The sequence below is a fragment of the Crinia signifera genome, chromosome 2, assembly GCF_055691185.1.
Source record: "Crinia signifera chromosome 2, ASM5569118v1, whole genome shotgun sequence".
NCBI classification, from domain to species: domain Eukaryota; kingdom Metazoa; phylum Chordata; class Amphibia; order Anura; family Myobatrachidae; genus Crinia; species Crinia signifera.
Genome location: NC_139218.1, coordinates 128,227,636 through 128,248,694, shown reverse-complemented (window position 1 = coordinate 128,248,694; position 21,059 = coordinate 128,227,636). Strand labels below are relative to the sequence as shown.

Sequence of the window (21,059 nt, the reverse complement as noted above, 5' to 3'; positions counted from 1 at the left end):
ACACATATGCCATATCTCCCAAAATGTATAGGTTCCCAGCAGGACTCCTCAACACAGTCCTGCAGCCCCCCTTCCTGAAAATGGAGGTGTGGCCTTCAGAAAGGGAAGTGGCTTTGCAACAATGACGCAATCACTGTGGGGTGGGGGCATAGTCAGTGCTGTGTGAGCCTGATGAAACTGCCAAAATAGAAGTGTTGAAACGTTGCATTATATCAGCGTATATTTCACTTCAAGACGCCTGGAGTGCTGCATCACATCCTTTACCTGTTTGGAGACTCACAGACACTAGACACACATATATATAATAGATATAGATATAGCTATAGATAGAGCGAGCACTCCACTTAAGATGTCGATAGATATGTGGGTGCCCTTACAGTGAATTGATGTGTATGTACAGTGGAAGTTGGCGGCACTCACGATATAGACATAACAGTAGACGAAATTTAGGACCTTATTCTGGTTGATTCGCAAGTCTGTGAATTCACAGCCTTGCGAGTCTACCAGATGCTGCCGTGATCTGCAGTGGCAGACAGAATGGCAGTTTTAAAAATTAGGCCCTAAAGAGCACATAATGCAAGAAAAAGAGGTGCAATTGGAAATGTCCTTGGGTCCTCCCTTCCACCCTTCTGTTGTATTAACAGGACTACTCTCCCAATGCAGGACAGGACTACAACCAATGGCACCCTCAGCTCAGACAGATGCAAGACCAGTCCATCCTGCTCCTTTTCCAACGCTGGAATGAAGATGACGCCAAGCTGATTGGACCTATATAGAGTCTGGATCTCAGACATACATATACATATATATATACCAGGACAAGATTAAATTCTACAGGAGATACATCGACGACGTCTTCCTCATTTGGGCAGGCTCGCCAGAGGAATTCACCGACATGGTTGACCAACTCAATGCCCAGGACCACCCCATCAAGTTCACACATCTCATCAATGAAGACTCAATAAACTTCTTGGACATAAACGTTCGAATATCTGAAGGTAGACTGCACACCAGTCTCTACCGTAAATCTACTGACAGGAATACCCTTCTCCTCACAACAAGCCAGCACCCGTCCACCCTGAAAGAACACCTCCCAATCTCACAATATATGAGAGTTATGCGCAATAACACAGATGACGCAATAATGGAAACTCAACTGGTGGAAATGACTGACCATTTTAAACAGCGGGGATACTCCAATACCACCCTCAAGCGATGCCTATCTAAGGCAAAAAAGAAGATGAACACTTCCGAATCTGATACACAGACTCCGAAACCACAAAGGATGGTTTTTGTCAATAAGTACGATCACGCATCACCCAAGGTCCAAACAAGCCTTAGGAAACATTGGCCTATCCTGGCATCCGACCAGACCCTCAAATTGCAACAATATGGCCCACCTATGGTAGCCTATAAGAAAGGACCCAATTTAAAAGAACTCCTTATGCGACCCACCACAAGCCCACAGGTTGACACGGATATAACTTGGCTCCACTCTAAACGACCAGGCTGCTTCCGGTGTGCCGGCTGCACCACCTGCAATAGCCTTACCCCAGGCTCCACTTTCCCACACCCCCATACAGGCAGACCTACGAAAATAAGATACCACCTGCACTGCCAAATGGATCACGTCGTCTACCTCCTATACTGCCCATGTGGCCTTGCTTATGTCGGCATGACGACACGCAAATTTCGAGAGAGGATGGCGAATCACCGCAACTCGATCAGAGCTGCCCTAGAAACCAAAAAAAGCTGAACTTCCGGTACCCCGCCACTTCCTAGCTGTGGGACACCAAAACTCCAGCCTACGTTGCCGCATTATTGACTGGGTACCCCCACCCCCACGGGGAGGTGACCGAGGACTAGCACTGAGGAAACTGGAAAGCCGGTGGATCTACCGACTAGACACACTTGCCCCCAAAGGACTTAATGAGAACAACCCCCTGTCTATCTTTTTGAAATGAACTTTATAGGACTCCATTGCTATCTATGCACTGTCCAGGTTCTAGCAATTTTGAAGCTGTACTATTGCAAATTAAGGTGTATTCTCTCTGTGACCTTACAACAATGTATATATATATATATAGCATTTTTGACACCCCACTTGATGTGATTCCCAAAATCTGCCCGTTTTTGTATTCTGTGTTTAGTCTATATGTACCTCCTGTTTTTTCATGCTTTTTTTCATGCTCTTTTGTCTTTGTTTTTTTTTTCCCCCTTCCTTGTACCTACCGGTGCCACATATATCTCGACGACACTTACCTCGAGAGATCACTACAGGCCGTATAACTGTTACCCACCACTCCCCCACTGGTCCCTCTTGGTCTCCATTACCTTCAATCCACTCCCCACCATCCATCCACACCCCCTATACCATATATGTTCGGTGTTAGTTTTCCTATAACACCACCATAGCGCACTCCTTTCACAACTCGGGTAATACCCGAGACCCCACACCCCACGGTGGACACATAGGATTCCTGGAGTCCACTGCCTCTTTAACACACCTCACAGTGCGTAGTGAATAACCACGCCTGGGGCTCTATTAATTCACCTTAACCACTGCCCGCAATGCACTTTCCCCATTCATCTCCCTTTCCCTGGTTTATACGGTTAACCTGATCCGGCTTTATACCTCGTTTTTTCAAACGCATGCATGGGTATATAACTACCGTTTTATTGACGTTATCGGGCTCCAGCCCAGCTATCCCTTGTTACCATGACTACACCGTGCTTCAAACAACTTAGCGACCTGAGTCTGTGGCGCCTCCCAGCTCTTAGCCCCTTTCATTTGGTATAAATAACCGGATGGGCGGGCAGTCAGATCAGCTGGTTGACCCTGTCCATACCCAGGCTGTTCCTGCGCCGCTGACTATGTGATGTTCACTTGAAAAACGTAACTATGCTTTGACTCTCATACTTGTACATGTCTTTTTATTCAGCATAACATGTACCCACTGTATGTATCTTTTGTATATTGTAGGCTCCTTGATAAAGGTCCATGTTGGGACCGAAACGTCGGGGCTTGTATACCTTTGATTTCTTTATGCTGTGTTGACCCAGCTGGAATTAAAAACTTATCTTTTTTTTAAAAATCACAAGGCTGATCTGTGATTTCGGAGAGTGCTCTGCTTCCATACCTCCGGGTGTGGATACCCTCTGATTATATATATATTTGGAATATATATATATATATATATATATATATATATATATATATATATATATATATATATATATATATATATATATATATATAGCAGTGTATGCACGGCGACACTCAGGACTGAAATAAGGACAAGACACCAGCCCATATAATGCCAACGTTTCAATAAGTGTAACTTATTTCTTGTTTTCATCAGGCCGCCCTGCTTAAAGGTACATGTCCTCCAAACTTTTCATACCCCCACTATCCAAGTCGGCGTGGAGTTGTTGTTAAATTGAAAATCAATTATTTTTGCCCGGGGAAGTTCAGGAACAGAGCATTTTTTCAATCATGGAGAGGGTCAGGTAGACAACCCTGAGCTACATTCTAAATTATATTGCCCCCACATACTCAGAGCAGGAATCAGGAAACAGCGTTAGAGCAGTCAGTCACTGCCTCAGCGTCACTTACTTTCACAGGTCTGCTACTGATCTCCATGGGTCAGAGAAGCATGTAACAGGCTTCTCAAATCAGAGTTCACCACATGCTCCTGACCCATCAGCAAAGGCTGATGGGAAGTTAGGCCTATTTCCTAGTGCAAAAAGAGAGAAAATGGCACGCACTAGGCGAGTCAAGCAGCGCTTAAATCAATGAATAATACCAAATGGTAGGAAAAATAGCAAATTTTACTGTTTAAAATGCATACAAGGTAGTATAATACATAAATTACACAAATAAAACCAGTATAATGAATCAGGTGGGGAAGTGAACGTAAATTGGAATGAATAAAAATGATAATAATTAAATGAATCCCCGCCTCAATGGACACGTCTGAGTGAATTATTTATGGTCACTTTTTGGGGAACAGGTAAGTGCACATTACCAGTTGATGATTGGATGTCCTTTAGAAGTGGCAGAACTGGGGGTCCTCACGATGTCTGTGGCTGAGTGGATTGCCACTGGAGGAAAAGTAGCTTGCTTAGTGTTGTTCAGTCCTCTTATTTGGGGTGAGAGAATGTTGTTCTTGTCTCGAATCACCGGAGGGATAACTGAAGCGATGCACCCAGTAGATGTTGCTGCAATAATGTGGAGTGTGGCTTCCGTGCCCAGGAGTGGCTCTCACTGTTATGGATCTTGTTTACCAGGAGTTCCTCAGCACAGTGTCCGCCATTGAAAGGTATCAACGGTGGGAAATCGTGATGGAATGGTGTCCACAAGAATGGAAATAGTTCACAGCAATGTCCAGAGGCTGGGGTGGGTCACCTAACGCGTTTCACTGCGTCCTGCAGCTTTATCAAAGGTCTGGGGCACTGGTTACCTGGTACAGGTATATATACCCCTCCTAATGGGGGAATCAGTACACCTGTGAGATTCAATTATCAATTTCATTTCATAAAACATAAAGAGAATTAATATAGAAATGAGGGGGCAGACATATATCATAATACAAAGTGAGCACATTTAGTGTATAATGATAAATCACAATAAAAATGTATAAAAAAACATTTATTTGATATTGTAACTCCGGTCATGTGACCCAAATGGGTCACGTGATCGGAATAGGTAGAGTGATGAATGGAGGGAAACATATCCTTTAGACTCAATTATTAGCATGACACCCTTTTAGAAGCTCGATTATGATAAAACAGTGGTGGGTGAGTGGTAACATTGGGCTTAACATTATATATGATGGTTAAACTGATACGTAGATGGAACGCAAATGCGTTCCATATATAGTGAGAATGAATCACTTCCGCTTCCATCCCGGAAGAGAAAGAGGATTCTATGGCAATAATATGCCAGACGAGAGGAGAGACTGAGAACGGGCCAATCGTGATGGTTTCGGTAAGCGGTCATGTGACTGACACACGACCTCGCGTCGTGAGCTGGCGCGATTGCACATTTGGGTCACATGACCGGAGTTACAATATCAAATAAATGTTTTTTTATACATTTTTATTGTGATTTATCATTATACACTAAATGTGCTCACTTTGTATTATGATATATGTCTGCCCCTCATTTCTATATTAATTCTCTTTATGTTTTATGAAATGAAATTGATAATTGAATCTCACAGGTGTACTGATTCCCCCATTAGGAGGGGTATATATACCTGTACCAGGTAACCAGTCCCCCACACCTTTGATAAAGCTGCAGGACGCAGTGAAACGCGTTAGGTGACCCACCCCAGCCTCTGGACATTGCTGTGAACTATTTCCATTCTTGTGGACACCATTCCATCACGATTTCCCACCGTGGATACCTTTCAATGGCGGACACCGTGCTGAGGAACTCCTGGTAAACAAGATCCATAACAGTGAGAGCCACTCCTGGGCACGGAAGCCACACTCCACATTATTGCAGCAACATCTACTGGGTGCATCGCTTCAGTTATCCCTCCGGTGATTCGAGACAAGAACAACATTCTCTCACCCCAAATAAGAGGACTGAACAACACTAAGCGAGCTACTTTTCCTCCAGTGGCAATCCACTCAGCCACAGACATCGTGAGAACCCCCAGTTCTGCCACTTCTAAAGGACATCCAATCATCAACTGGTAATGTGCACTTACCTGTTCCCCAAAAAGTGACCATAAATAATTCACTCAGACGTGTCCATTGAGGCGGGGATTCATTTAATTATTATCATTTTTATTCATTCCAATTTACGTTCACTTCCCCACCTGATTCATTATACTGGTTTTATTTGTGTAATTTATGTATTATACTACCTTGTATGCATTTTAAACAGTAAAATTTGCTATTTTTCCTACCATTTGGTATTATTCATTGATTTAAGCACTGCTTAACTCGCCTAGTGCGTGCCTTTTTCTCTCCTTTTCCACGAGTGGGGAGTGACTGCCCCCACACCTGAGCAGCAGCTTTCACTGAAGATTCAGCTCAATGCCAGGCGCCTGACTATTCCTAGTGAATAACACCTTTTTTCTCTATTTCCTAGTGCAGGCATGGGCAACCTGGGGATCCCCATCTGTTGTCAGCAGATGACAAGCAATAGCTGTGTGGGGGCCATGTTTCATGCACACACAATGGAGGGAGCCGCTAACCCGCAGGATCTCATCAGCTGCAGGGTAGGGCATACACACTGGTTAATAAAATGAGCGAGACTACTCATTAATCACCCAATGTGTACAAGGCTTAAGAGTGGGTAACCTGCAGCATAGTTGAAAGTGCAGGTTACAGGAGAATATATATTTTTATATTAATACAAAGTTGAACATATCCAGTGCGCTAGAGACTGGAGTTTTAGTCCAAAAGCACATACTGCTAGTACCTGTTACTACCTCAGTCTTTCCCAAATAAAGTTAGTACCAGAGAAGGTGAGCTAGGGCTAAGTTAGCACGTGGATAATATGTTTGAATAATGTATCAAACGTCATTTAGTAAGACTGATATTCTGGTACCCTGAGAAGCATTTTCTGGGGTGTAGAAGGCTAGGTCAACATTTATACTGGGGACATGTGGAATGTTCAAGTAACTATTGGCGGGTATGGGTGAAAACCGGACCAGGACAAAACCCCCGGACCAGACATCAAACTCTGCATTTTGGAGCTTGTAGCCTCCGGTCCGGGGGGTGTCCTGTCCGGGGGGCTGCCTGTGACACATGTCACCAAGTAGAGAAGGAGGGGGTAGAATAAAGCCTCCCTGTATGGTCCGGGCATGTAGCAAAAACCGGACGGTCCGGACCACACAGGGAGGCTGCAATCTCCCCTCCACCATGTCCCTGGTGATAGCTATAACAGGGACCCCCCCCAGACAAGACACCCCCCGGACAGGACCCTACAAGCTCCGGACTGCAGATTTTGATGTCCTGTCCGGCAGTCCGGGTCCGGTTTTTACATAGTCCCACTATTGGCTCAGCATTAACTTCCTCCCAAAGTCTGCTAGTGCCTGGAGGGAATGTGAGTGTTACTCCCAGAGGAGTCAGCATCCATTCTGTCAAGCATAGTACCACTAACATTTAATTTGTTGAAATGAAAACAGTCTGCTAGATTTGGTGTTTTCTTTCTGGGTGGCATTATGTGATCCCTGATGTAGTATTGCATTCTCCAATACTGCATTGCTCCTGTCCCCTTTCTGGCAGTGGGCATAAAGAGGGTGATTCAGGTTCAATCGCAAAGCACATTTGGTTTGTAAATGGATAAAACCATGTGCACTGTAGGTGGGGCAGATGTAACATGTGCAGAGAAAGTTAGAATTGAGTTATTTTGTGTGTGCGCACAGGGCAGATACTGGCTGCTTTATTCTTACACTGCAGTTTAGTTTGGTCTGAACAGACCCTACTAAAATCGAACTCTGGACAGAACAGACCCTACCAAAGTGTGCTCATAAGAAAAGGTACGTGTAGTGCACAAGGGCAGAAGACACTAGGCTGTCATCTCCTTGCCTTTAAAGCTAGGTCAGGAGTGGAGAGCTAAAAGGTGTACACACACACACAGTCCCACACACACACCACAATAGTAGTGTATACTAGCACTATTGCCACTATGCAAAAATTTTGTTTTTTGGAAACTGTGCTAGAAGAATCAGCCCTGGTACCAGGTGCAGCACTGCTGCTCACCCCTCCTGCATGGTTCCACCAGCTCCCCAGGAATATTCCACTCGGCTCTGTATCACCAAGCACATACAGTTATCAACTCAACTCACTGGGAGAGCCCAGACCAGGAGGGACGAACAAAGGTTTAATAAAGTATTCAGGAGCAATAGTTAATGTAAACAAACCACCACAATGGTTCTATAGTAGGTAGGCAATTGCTTCATACTTAGGATAAATGCAGAGTCTGCAGTGCTCACATGCCCAAGATTCAAGGGACCCAGGGTGGCACAGACATAATTACTAGGCAGCATAACATCTTGAAAATACTCTCCACATGTCCCACTTTGGTTTCTACATTAGAACCACGTAAGATTTGTTGTAGATAAATGGCAGGGGTGTCCGAGCAGTATCATGCTGTCCAGCATTTTTTGGACTACATACAAAACCACAGTTAAACATGGTTTGCCTGGGTGCTCAGTTAAGCTGGCCATACATCAGAAAGATCAATCGCGCTCATGATTGTGTACAATTTCCATTGAAATCCCTGGCAGTCCTTGGTGGTTTTTGGACACACAGTCTACTCACAATCCATCTGCTGTATGATTGTGTACACAAGATGTGCACACAATCCATCTTACAATCAACTGAGATTGTATGATTGGGTACAATATCTTTCGGATGTATGGCCACCTTTACTGTGGATTTGGGAATGCCATGGGAAGGGACTGCTAGAAATTAAATGTCTAAGGCACAGAAAAAAAAAATTATGTCTGAAATTTTAATACACATCACAATTACAGTTTAAAAACACTTGAAAAGTAGTCACATAAAATAGCAGCAAAAATATATAGAAGTGCGTTGTAGTCATTTGACAAATCAGTATAATGCTCAGAACTCCTGAGACTCTGCAGCTTTAGGCTCTTCAGAGGATGGGCCCCTTGCAGTCTTCTTTGGCAGTAGGATTGCATGGATATTTGGCAGCACTCCTCCATCAGCTATAGTGACACCAGCAAACAGCTTGGCCAGTTCCTCATCATTCCTGACAGCCAGCTGAATGTGTCTGGGCATGATCCGAGATTTCTTGTTGTCTCGGGCTGCATTTCCCGCCAGCTCCAGGACCTCAGCACACAGGTATTCCAGAGTGGCTGCCATGTAAATGCCGGCTCCAGATCCAATCCTCTCAGCATAGTTTCCCTTTTTCAGAAACCTATGGATGCGGCCAACTGGGAACTGGAGACCTGCCTTAGAGGAGCGGGAGGAGGATTTACCAACTGCAACTGTCGGAGCCTTCTTTCCACGACCAGACATTCTGATAACCTAATAACACAGATAGTTGTCAGTCTCTGTAGCACTTTAAGTTATTAATTTAAGTTGAAAACCAAAAATATTACATGTGTCCAGGTTTTGATACAACTGATAATTTCCATAATCTCTGCTATTCGTGCACACACTACATTACATGTCAGTTCCACCAGGCATGACACCCACTGACTTCTCATGATACAGTACTTTTTACACTAGATACTACCACATAGCTATTAACCCATGTACATTATTTCTTTTCTAGGCATCATGTGAGATATAGGGGGTCAAAATTTAGACAAATTGATCAAACATGCCATTTCTGATGCGGTTTTTTTTATATATAAGGTGTATATGTGGAGGAAAAAAACGGTACTTATGTATTTTGGCGGCGCCCCCGATCTCCATTGCGCGATGTTTTAATTGCATCGCATGCCATGCACCCGATGCGATTTTTGACCCCTATGCGATGAAAGATTGTATAAGCACCACGCCACCCCCCCCCACTATAAACGTGAACCCGAAGCGTGGCGAGCCCGTGAGGGGCGGCGGTACGCATCCTCCGACCTTTTCATACCCCCACTATCCATGTCGGCGTGGAGTTGAGAATAGAAAGTGTGGCGAGCGCAGCGAGCCCGAAGCGTGGCGAGCGCAGCGGATACCTTCACAGGTATCGGAGTCCCCTCACAGGTATCCGCGGGGCTCGCTGCACTTCGGGCTCGGTGGCTCGCCACACTTTCTATTCTCAACTCCACGCCGACGTGGATAGAGGGGGTATGAAAAGGTCGGAGGACGCGTACCGTTGCGCTCGCCACGCTTCGGGTTCTTGTTTATAGTGGGGGGGTGCATTTAACATTGTAAGCACCCATTAGGGTGCTTATACAATGTTTAATCGCATCGCATGGCATTTTATGCTATATACAATATCATACAATTTTAAAATTGTATGGCATTGTACAATATCGCGCGATATCGCATGCCTTATGGTATGCGATGCGATGGGCGCCGCCAAACTGCACAAGTACCAAAAAACCCAACAACCCTACCCTCAGTCCCGGGTGTGGTATAGGATCCAGACAGTCATTAACCTGACGTCAGGATCCTGACTGGCCAGACTCAGACAGCATGACGAGCGCAACAAAGCCCCTTGCGGGCTCGCTGCACTGCGGGCACGGTGGCTATCTTAAGGCCAGATATAGGATATATGTTAATTGGCTCCCAGAAATATAAAAGTTAACTCAAGAATGAATGTGTGTGCGTGTACAAGAGGTAGAAAGTATAGGCTAGACTGTATGCTCCATTAGGACGGATATAAATGTTCAAATACTCTGTTAAGCGCTGCAGAATATGTGTGCTCTATATAAGGGACTGGTAATAAATGTTGGCTGAGCCTCTTAAGGTGGGTACACACACACACAAATACAATTGTCATTACCTATTTCATTGTACATACCGTTTAGTGTGCACCCACTATATTATTAACCCCTTCCCGACATATGACGTACATTTACGTCATATGTCGGTTGCGGGGGAATCAAGCCAGCTCACGGAGTGAGCTGGCTTGAAAGAGAGCAGGTAATGGCTGTATATTACAGCCAGGTCCCTGCTCTCACGGCCACGAGTTCGCCGATCGTGGCCGTTTAACCCTTTAAGCACCGCGGGCAAAGCGACCGCAGTGCTTAAATAGCTGATCGGAGGGGGGGCGCCCCCCTCCGGCGCCGATCGGGGCCCCCCGCAGCGAGATCGGAGGGTGCCGATCGGTTGCCATGGTAGCCAGGGGTCTAATGTAGACCCCTGTGCTGGCCGTGTCTGCATACCTATCATATCCTGCCTGAGGCAGGATGTAATAGGAAGTGCATAAAATCACTACGTTCAGCCATAGAGCTCTATGGCTGAACCTAGTACAGGCGATCGCGACCCCTAGTGGTCAAGTACACTAGGGGGCCTTGTAGTAAAAGTAAAAAAAAAAAAAAAAAAAAAAAAAAATAAATATTAAAAGTTCAAATCACCCCCCTTTCCCCATTTCCCAAATAAAAATAAATAAAAAATAAACATATTTGGTATCGCCGCGTTCCTAAAAGTCCGATCTATTAAAATATAACATTAGTTATCCCGCACGGTTAAAGGCGTAAACGGAAAATAATCCCCAACGCCAAAACTACGTTTTTTGGTCGCATCGCCTACCCAAAAAAAAATAGCTAAAAGAGATCAGAAAGTCGCCCATATCCCATAATGGTATTAATTAAAAAGTACACTTCAGCCCGCAAAAAATGAGCCCTCACCCAGGTCCGTAGGTGGAAAAATAAAAAAGTTATAAGCCGCAGAACATGGCGATGCAAATTCGAAAAACCGTAACATTTTCTATTTTTTTTTTAGTGGTAAAATGTAACGAAAACTATATAAGTTTGGTATCACCGGAATCGTAACGACCCATAGAATAAAGATAACCCATCATTTTAAACGAACTATGAACTCCAAAAAAACCGTAACCAGCGCAAAATTGTGGAATTGCGTTTTTTTTTTCTTTTTACCCCACATTGAATTATTTCCTGATTCCCCAGAATATTATACGGTATAGTAAATGGTACCATTAAAAAGTACAACTTGTCCCGCAAAAAAAAAGCCCTCATGTGTCTATATAGCCGGAAAATTAAAAAAAGTTACGCTTATTTGAACGCAAGGAGGGAAAAAAAAAAAAAATTACCATAAAAGGCAATGTCGGGAAGGGGTTAACTGCTATAGTTAGAACATGCAGTCCAATCTGACAATAGCATCAGCGAATGTTTAGTGGGGGTACTGGTGCCACATATCATATCACAGGCATGCTCAGTATTAGATTGGGAACCGGCCAAGAAGGGAATTGGAAGATCTCTTCTGCAAGTTAGCCGCCCTACAGTCATTGACTCCATGATAGCATAGACCAGTGGTCCTCAAGGCACACCAACAGTCCAGGTTTAAGCACTGTTGACTTGTATTAACTCAAGTACAAATTAATGCTGTGTACACACTTGTACAACCTGCATGAGATCCAGAGGAGATTTTGACTATGTATACACTTTAGACCAGGGGTGGCCGGACTTTTACAATCCGGGATCTACTTTTTCTACACTTACCGGGGATCTACCGGCATCTAGTCCTGTGTAAAATATACCACCTCCAAATGCAATACGGAAATAAGAAATGAGACAAACATCACATTACAGTATGCCACACATGATGAGCTAAAATTCACATTCTGACACAGGGAATGAGCCCGAAATGCACATTTTTTTTCCCTCTTTTTGAGGGAGCACGCAACTCCATCACAGGCAGCAACTCTGATGAACTTACATTTGTAAGCAGAGCCCCTCCCCCCGCAAACTTATCCCCCCACATGCAGTGCACTTAACTTACTGTGATTTGGGTGCAGAATTTCTGCAGACACTGCGTTCCGAGTCCCGCCACTGCTGAGCCTGCAGTCCCTGCTGCCATTGCGTTCTGCGCTCCCAGCCCTGTCCCACCGCAAACGCTGAGCCACCAGTACCTGCTGCAGCTATGCACGCTGCGCTCCCAGCCCTGTCACACCGCCGCCAAGCCAATGAAGCTAAGCTTCCAGTTGGCTCAAACATGGGCTTCCTGCTTCTCACTTGCAGTGTGCGGGTGACGTCACACGTGCACTGCATCCCTGGGAACGCTGAAGCCTCTGTTCTATGTCAGAGGCTTCAGCAACAGCAACTTGTTTGTGTGCACAGGGAACTTGATTGCGATCTACCCGCGGGACCACTGCGATCGACGGGTAGATCGCGATCAACCTTTTGGCCACCCCTGATTTAGACTATCTGAATACATTGCATGCAGATCTGCACTATATAGTCTATGCAGCCAAGACTTTCTGCATGAGATCCAGATGAGATTTTGACTATATAGTCAAAATCTCATCTGGATCTCATGCAGATTGTACAAGTGTGTACACACCATAAGTCACCAGCGCCTAAGCCTGGATAGCCTTTCACACCTGGATTGTTGGTGTGCCTTGAGGACCACTGGTCTAAACTACAAGGGTCAAATCCAGATACCTTTGATGTTTAAAGTTTAGTACATTAAGTAGGGGTCAGAAAGTAGCCTACGCAACATTTTTTTTTTAAAGCATGCCATCTGCCATATCTAAGTCCAACAATTGTAAATGCCGTTAGGAATGGTTAGCAAAAAGTATAATTGCCTTTTGATCTTGCAGGCAATATTGAGGGTTTTGAAATGTAGTACTTCATAAATAGGTCTCATAGCCGGCTACACACTAGGCAACCTATTGTTAATGATACAGTGACTGCATTTAATATCATGAACAAAGCACACTCCCACATCATTAATGACCTCCACATACAGCGCAATCTAAAAACATTCACCAACTGCATGCATGGAGCAGGGGGAGGGGTAGAATCAGACAGATGTCAGTCAGTGTTTATGCACTAGATCTCCTGGGGCACCGCTGACAGTTACCTCTATCAGTATACCCTCCATTAGGTATGGAATGCCCTGTTTCTGGACTTCCTTCTTAATGATAATTGCAGTTACCTGTATTTGAACTAGTTCAGTGATGATAAAAGGTGTTTTAGCAAAGGTGAAGACAATCCTAAAGTAAGAGGAGTGAGTGCAAAGTTGCAGGAAGGACCATAAACTTCTAGGCAGCAGTAAGTGTAGGTGTAGTTACAGGCAGGACGTTAAGGGTTAATAGGTGTTGCTAGGCAGAATAGGAGCAAAGGAAGGTGGGTAGATTAAGGGGAGGAGCTAGGAGGACATTTTAGGGCATAGCTGAAAGATAATCTACCTCTTCCTCAGCAGGTTTTTGACGGTGCAGGTGCTGCTGGTGAGTCCGCAATTCTTATCGGCTTCTCTGCTCTCTACTCTTTCTTTGCTTTACACTTGCTTTCCTTCCTCATTCTTTCTCTGTATTCCTTTTCTTGGGGGACTTGGGGACTCATGGAGCGCCCGAGGAGGAGAGCTGCTCCCCCCGCCAGGTTTAGTGAGGGGGCCGTTGGCGGAGCTCCGGCTGCACGCCGCCGCCGCCTGTCGCCATCCCCCATGAGCCCTACTGCCCCTGACGGACTTACAGTCGGGGCCGAGCGGGCTTCGCGGCGGGCAGGGCGGGCGCGGTGTCGGGCGGCGCAGCCGGGTCGTCATAGTGTGCCGCCCGCGTCACTTGAGGGGGCCGGGGATTCGGGCCTTCAGACAGGCGCTGTCTCCGGCGGGGGCCCGCGCCGGAGCGGGAGGGGCCGCCGGTCAGGTCGGGGGTCGCAGGCCGCGGTGGGCATCCACAGAGATCAGCTGGATGTGCGCGGCCTGCGGCAAGGTGAGGCGGCGACCGAAGACCGGGCAGAGGAGGGGCACTCGAGGGGTCTCCCAGCAGGGAGCGCGGCACCAGAGGGGAACACAGCACATAAAGGCCCAGGAGCCTCTAGAAAGGGGGCAAGAGGCAGGAAGCAACAAAGTGCTTCCAGGGATACGTTAATGGGGGATCCCATGCCGGCAGTGGGCGCGGGTGACTCTCTCCCAGCATCCGCCATGCACAGTGGTGGGCAGGGTGGTGGGACTGGTCCTTCACCCTTTCCTGCTCAGCAGAGTTGGGGTGCTCCCCGCTCTTTGGGTGGGGGGGGGGGGGCCAGGACAACGCCGCCTTCCCGGACACGCAGATGGGCGGTGTGGGGCAGGGTTCATCAGCTCAGGCCGCATTGGGTCCTGCGGGCGGACTGCCTCTAGGAGGTAGTGGCGCTTCAGCGTCCTCAATTTTGTTATCAGTCCTAGGGACAATAACGCCGATTCTGGCAGCACAGGCTGCTGGGGGAGATACGACTCAGCAGACATTGATGGCTATCCCAGCTTTGATGGCACAGCTGTCGACATTAAGTGGGTCATCACTGGGGGCGGGGCTTCCCGCGCCCACAGGGGCGGGGCTTCCTCCCACGGTGCCGGCAGCTAACCCAGGGCCTAGCTCTGCGCCGGCGTCCGGTGTCTCTGCTTGTGTTCCAGGTGAGGCGTCAAGGGAACAGGCCGACGACGGCGACACGACCTCAACCTCGGAGAGCGAAGAGGTGGAGCGGGACACCCAGGCTTCATCATCAGGTGAGAGCGATGCAGAGTGGGTACCTAGGTCTTCGGGGGAAGGTCCCGATAGCAAGCTGGGCAGGCGGGGCTCCAGGCGGGGGAGCGGTAGGAAGCGAGAAAGTAGGTCTCGGAAGCGCAGCAAACGCTCGCGGCGCAGGCGTGGCAGTAGGAGTACTAGTCCGGAGGAGGGCAGCCCTTCCGACGTGGTTAGATGCACCTACACTAAAGTATTAAGGGGCTTACGCCCGCGCATGAGGGATCGGATAGATAGTGGCAAATATGTCGATGTTTTTGCCCTGACGGACAAGACAAGGAAGGCCTTGTCCGCAGCTAAGAAGAAAGATGGCATGGGTGAGGGGGCTTACCGTTCCTATGTTAACTGGTTAAAAGGTTTTTACATGTTTGCAGCCTGTTATATTGAGACACGGCCGGAGGAGGCTCTGAACGTCATGCGGTATCTGCACATGATACATAACATGTTCTGTTCGAAGCGTCCTTCGGCCTGGCTGAAATACGACGAGGAATTCAGGAGAAAGCAGCACGGGTTGCGTATCTTGGACCTCGGGGTGAAGGACGTTGAGGTCTGGCTGGAGGTCACTGACCCTCCTCAGGACTCAGACGAGCCGTCATCTTCCAAGGTTCCCAAAAAGGGGGGCGAGCGGGGTCTTTTTCGTTCCCCAGGGGCCTCCAAGTCAAAGGGCCGTTGTTTTGCATTTAACAACGGTAACTGCACAGTCGGGGCAAAATGTCGCTTCAAGCACCTCTGCCTCCGATGCGGTAACAACCACCCCGCCAAGGACTGCTCTAGGCCCTCCGGGTCCGGGAGTGGCGGGAAACAGACCGGATCCGTCCCCACTAAGTAGGGCGCCCACGCCGGTTAGCGTTGAGGCCATGTTGCCATGGCTGAGGCGTTATCCGGTTAGGGATCAAGCGAAATTCTTGCGGGAGGGCTTCTCGCTAGGTTTTCGCATACCTATTTCTATTAATGTACCCCTTCACCACCCCAGAAACTTGCGTTCCGCGAGGGAGCTTCCCCACATCGTTAGGGGCAAAGTGGCAAAGGAGGTGCGGCTGGGACGTATGGTCGGTCCGTTTGACGCGCCTCCTTTGCCAAACTTGGTTTTGTCACCAGTGGGGGTGGTCCCCAAAAAGACACCTGGGGAATATAGGCTTATTCAGCACCTGTCCCACCCGGAGGGGGCGTCGGTGAATGATGCCATACCGGAGGAGATATCCTCGGTGAGGTATCAGTCATTTGACGAGGCCTTGGAATTGGTTAAGCGGGCTGGTCACCGAGCTCTTTTGGGCAAGGTGGACATTGAGTCAGCCTTTCGCCTTCTGCCGCTTCACCCCGAGTCATTTCACCTCATGGGCTTCCACCTGGAAGACGGGTATTACGTCGATAGATGCTTGCCCATGGGTTGCTCGGTCTCCTGTAAATTCTTCGAGATGTTTAGCTCTTTCCTGCAGTGGTGTATTTGCACCAAGGCAGGCGAGCCCGGAGTGACACACTACTTAGACGATTTTTTGTGTGTGGGTGCCGCAGGCTCGGGGAGTTGCGCCAGGTTGCTTGCTGTCACTAAGACGCTTTTCGGAGAATTCGGGGTACCAGTGGCTTTGGACAAGTGCGAAGGTCCCTGCACGCGTATTACATACCTGGGCATTGAGATTGACACGGTAGCTGGTTGCTGTCGCTTGCCAGCTGACAAGATCGCAAAGCTAGGCGAGGCAATACAGAGGGCATTTGCGGGTGGTAAGGTTACCTTGAAACAGAGCCAATCCCTTCTGGGTCTACTTAACTTCGCTTGCCGGGTGATCCCTATGGGGAGGGTGTTTTGCAGGAAATTGGAGAGGGCTTCTGCCGGGGTAAAAAGAGCGCACCATTTCATCAGATTATCGGCGGAGGTTCGCCGGGACCTGCGGACATGGGATTCCTTTTTAAGGGATTTCAATGGGATAGCCATCTGGCAGTCAGGGGAGGTGTCCAGTAGGGAGTTGCAGCTGTTTACAGACGCAGCAGGGGCGTCGGGGTACGGGGCGTTCTTTGATGGGTCCTGGTCAGCTTCTCCCTGGCCGGAGCTATGGGTCCGGCGAGGTCTGGTTAAAAATCTCCTTCTCTTAGAGCTGTTTCCTATCGTCGTGGCGGTCGAGCTTTGGGGGGAGCGTTTCAGGGACCGCAAGGTAGTGTTCTGGTGCGACAATCTGGGCGTGGTGCACGCTATCAATGGCCAACGTTCATCCTCGTTGCCTGTGCTGCGCTTGCTAGCTCACCTAGTCTTGCGTTGCTTGCATCTTAACATTCATTTCGTGGCTAGGCATGTCCCTGGCGTTGACAATAACATTGCAGACGCGCTCTCCAGGCAGCAATGGGACAGGTTTAGAGAATTAGCCCCTTCTGCAGCACGTTGTGGTGAAGTTTGCCCTTCTCATTGTTGGCAGGTGGTTTGGCAGGGCTGAGCGCTTTGGCCAGCCAGTCTGTGGCTCCTGCCACGCTGGCGAAATATCGGGCAGCCTATCAGCAGTGGGAAGCTTTCCTAGCGCGCAAGCGGAGTGAAGGTAAGCCAGCCTTTCGCCTGTTTTTGGATTGGATTTGGCAATTGTATCTAGCGGGGAAGTCAAGAGCGGCGGTAGGGCAGATGCTGGCTGGCATTTCTTTTTTCCTTAAGTTGAAGGGCAGGCACGACTTCACAAGAAGTTTTCTGGTGAGTCGTGCTATGAAAGGTTGGGCGCGGGCGGCCCCCATTGCTGCGGACCATAGGCGTCCGATTACACCTGTGATGCTAAAAGGTCTAATGGCGACCTTGCAGGATATTTGCGCAGGCGAATTTGAAGTTTTGCTATTTCGGCTCGCTTTTGCGATGGCTTTTCACGGAGCCTTTCGGATAAGCGAGTTGGTGGCAGCCTCCAAGGTGGCCCTGCCACCTCTCTTGCGGTCGCACGTGATAGTGGCGGAGTCCGTGATGTGCAACATACGGAGATCTAAAACTGACCAGCTGGGGAAGGGTCGTTGGGTATCCTTACCCGCATGCCCCGATCCAGACATATGTCCAGTTAAGTTGACTCAATCATATTTGGGTAGTAGACCGCAGGGCGAAGGAGCATGGTTGCAGCATCTAGACGGTTCGCCGGTGACGGTGTACCAGTTTAGGTGGGTGTTGCGGCAATGTTTGCTGAAAATGGGGTTGTCGCCAACAGCTTTTGGCACGCACTCCTTTCGTATTGGCGCGGCCACGACGGCAGCATCCTTGGGCTTCTCGGTGGCCGAGATAAAGGACCTTGGGCGATGGAAGTCCAATACTTACAAACGTTACCTGAGATAGGGTGCATAGTCAGGCCGGTCCTAGCAGGATTTGGCTATTGCCGACAGTTGCAATTGGCAAGACACAGGCCTAGTTTTGGGGTTTTGCCTCCATCAGTTAACCATGTTAGTCATAAGTTTTACAGGCCGGCCCGTTTTTTCAGGGTTTGGCTATCACTGTGGTGAGTTCCTTGTTTTTGCAACTTACCTTTTTCTTTTATTTTGTTCAGTGGCATGCGGGTGGGGGGACGGGGCCACGGGTCTGGCCTGGGGACCTTTCAGAACGGCGGCCCAGGGGGCAATTGGCTCGGGCTGCTCGACTGGGAGGTCCCTGGCTTGGCTCGTCGTGCCGTGTCCACGCTCTCATTCCGGTGAACGTGACCTGGAGCAATTTTTCGCCACCCGCCCTGTTTCACCAGTGGGGGTCCCGTTGGATTTTGCCCTGTTTTTCTCCTGGCAGACCCGGTGGGGGTGATTGGCCCTTCTCTCATCGTGGCAGGTTTTACAGGTTTTCTCTCCGGGCAGGTCACACACCTTTCCCCTGTCCCATTACCTCGCCCTACCGCCCCGGCCCAGCCCTAGTTAAGTCCCTTCATAGGTACCTGGAGTTTAAGAAGGTTTTTCTAACTTTTTGTACGTTATTTGCAGGTTCTGAAGTGGATGAGCGACCAATCTGGTTTGTAGGTCATTCGTTTATCTATTGGGCTTCTAGGTCAGAAGAGTCGAGGAGCTCGTCTGTCTTTGTAGCATGGGAAAGGGTTAGATGGCTAGGGCGCAGGGGGATGCGATGGGATGAGTTACGGGTAGCGGTCAATAGGAATGCGGAGTTATTTGGCTCGCCAGCAATAGTGGTCATTCACCTAGGGGGTAATGACATAGGTAAAGCGTCGTCATTGCAGTTGCGGTTGAAGATTGTGAACGACTTGGAGGTTATGAAGGCACGCTGGCCTTGGTGCCAGGTGGTTTGGTCAGCCATAATACCACGGCGTGTGTGGAGGAGCCCTTTGTCCGGTGTCATCTTAGACAAAGCAAGGCGGAAGGTGAATAACTTTGTGTCTAGGAAAGTGCTGGCCTTCGGCGGCTCTGTGGTGGAGCATCCATTGATAAGGTTCAAGGATGCTCATCTGTTTAGGAAAGACGGAGTGCACCTGACGGAGGAGGGGGTTTCATTGTTCTTGGAAAGCATTGTTAGGGTGCTTAACAGCCTAGTGGTAGGGAGTGAGTAGGGTCTATGGTGGCGGCAACGGCAGGGCCGTCGTGTTGGCGGGAAAGAACGGCAGTTGCAGTGGACGTTACAAGGCAGGAGTAGGGTGCGCTCTTTAGCTAATGCATCGCATTCGGAGTTTGGCTTTCTGGCCGGCTTCTGTGCGCTGCATTGGGTGGAGAGCTGGATACCTTGATTGGGGTTGGCGTGGCCAACCGTAAGGAGCTCACCATGTCGCGGACATGAGTGGCTGTGATAAAGGGTGATGTCACTGCGGGACTGGCCGTTCTTTCTTGTTGCCACCATGACGTAGTTGAGTCATTTAAATAAATTTATTGGTTGACCAATTTTAAAAGGCATTTCAGTTGTCCGTGTGTTTATTTCTAGGATGTTGAGTTAGTTATTAATGTGTCGATTAAGTGATCTGAAACTACACGGTTACACAACACGGGTATGCCGATAGAAAGTTTAAGGAAAAAGTCCAGAAGCAGAGCATTTTGTACCTAATGGAATGGGTCATGTATCAGCGGCCATTGGAACCAAGCAGTGTATACCCAGCATTAGTGTAGGTCTGTTAATTAGAATGAATGAAGTATTACTAGTTTAGTATACTTTATTATGTAAAGATACTACTATGACCAGATGACACATCAACATATGCAAGAGACTAGCATACATTTAGTACAGTTTAAGTTTTGAGGCCTTTTTTCATGCTTTACGTAATTAGGGAATCCATGTGCTCTGGTTTTCAACATGGACGCACAAACAATATAACCCTTTATAACCAGCAGCACCAGGCCCTTTATAGAGTGCAGTGTCTGCCAACAGCTATAGTAGTGGTCTTCCTCCAATACACACTAATTACAGCAGACCCAAATAAGTTTAATCTGTACGGATTTACTCAGCTAGGTATTGTTTAAGAGCATCAGGTTTAAAGAAAAAAAAAAATGTTACAAACTAATAAGCAACTTCATGCTAACAAAAATAGTGTAGATTCTATAGTAAATGTTATTAAACTGTAAAAAGCTCAACAGCCATGTACTCACCACAATGCACACCCTCTCAACAAAACTGAATATCCTACAACAGCTTCTAACACCCACCCTCATCTCACCTGGCATTTATACCACAATTATTGTACAGGCAGCAAGGTAATTAACCAATTAGGGTCTGTAAGCTCCACATATAGTTAAGGAATTTGTTTACTGCTGGGGTAGCCAACTCCAGTCCTCGAGAGCTACCAACAGTTAATGTTTTCCAGATCTCCTCACAGAATCACAAGTGAAGTAATTAGCTCCACCTGTGGATCTTTTAAAATGTGTCAGCGAGTAATGAGTGCACATTTGCAGCAGCTAGGTTGTCTGGAAAATTTGAACTGTTGGTAGCTCTCGAGAACTGGAGTTGGCTACCACTGGTTTACTGCATTAGCTCAGTGCATGTTTTCCAAACAGAATTGACTTAGGGGCCACGTAATAA

The 21,059-nt window shown here is 47.8% G+C and overlaps 1 protein-coding gene across 2 annotated transcripts; it reads right to left on the bottom strand.

Annotated features, from left to right (window-relative positions):
- Positions 1-8,465: 8,465 nt before the first annotated feature.
- LOC146058861 (histone H2A-like) lies at positions 8,466-20,720 on the bottom strand. 2 transcript variants are annotated; one of them, XM_083171060.1, is made up of 2 exons: positions 20,630-20,720; positions 8,466-9,018 (listed from the first exon to the last, which is right to left on the bottom strand). In XM_083171060.1, exons 1-2 carry the CDS (start codon positions 20,702-20,704, stop codon positions 8,590-8,592), a joined length of 504 nt encoding a protein of 167 aa, XP_083027186.1. In that variant the 5' UTR covers positions 20,705-20,720; the 3' UTR covers positions 8,466-8,589. The 2 variants fall into 2 exon arrangements, with proteins under 2 accessions (XP_083027186.1, XP_083027187.1); XM_083171061.1 differs by lacking the exon at positions 20,630-20,720 and adding an exon at positions 13,202-13,222.
- Between the last annotated feature and the right edge of the window lie 339 nt (positions 20,721-21,059).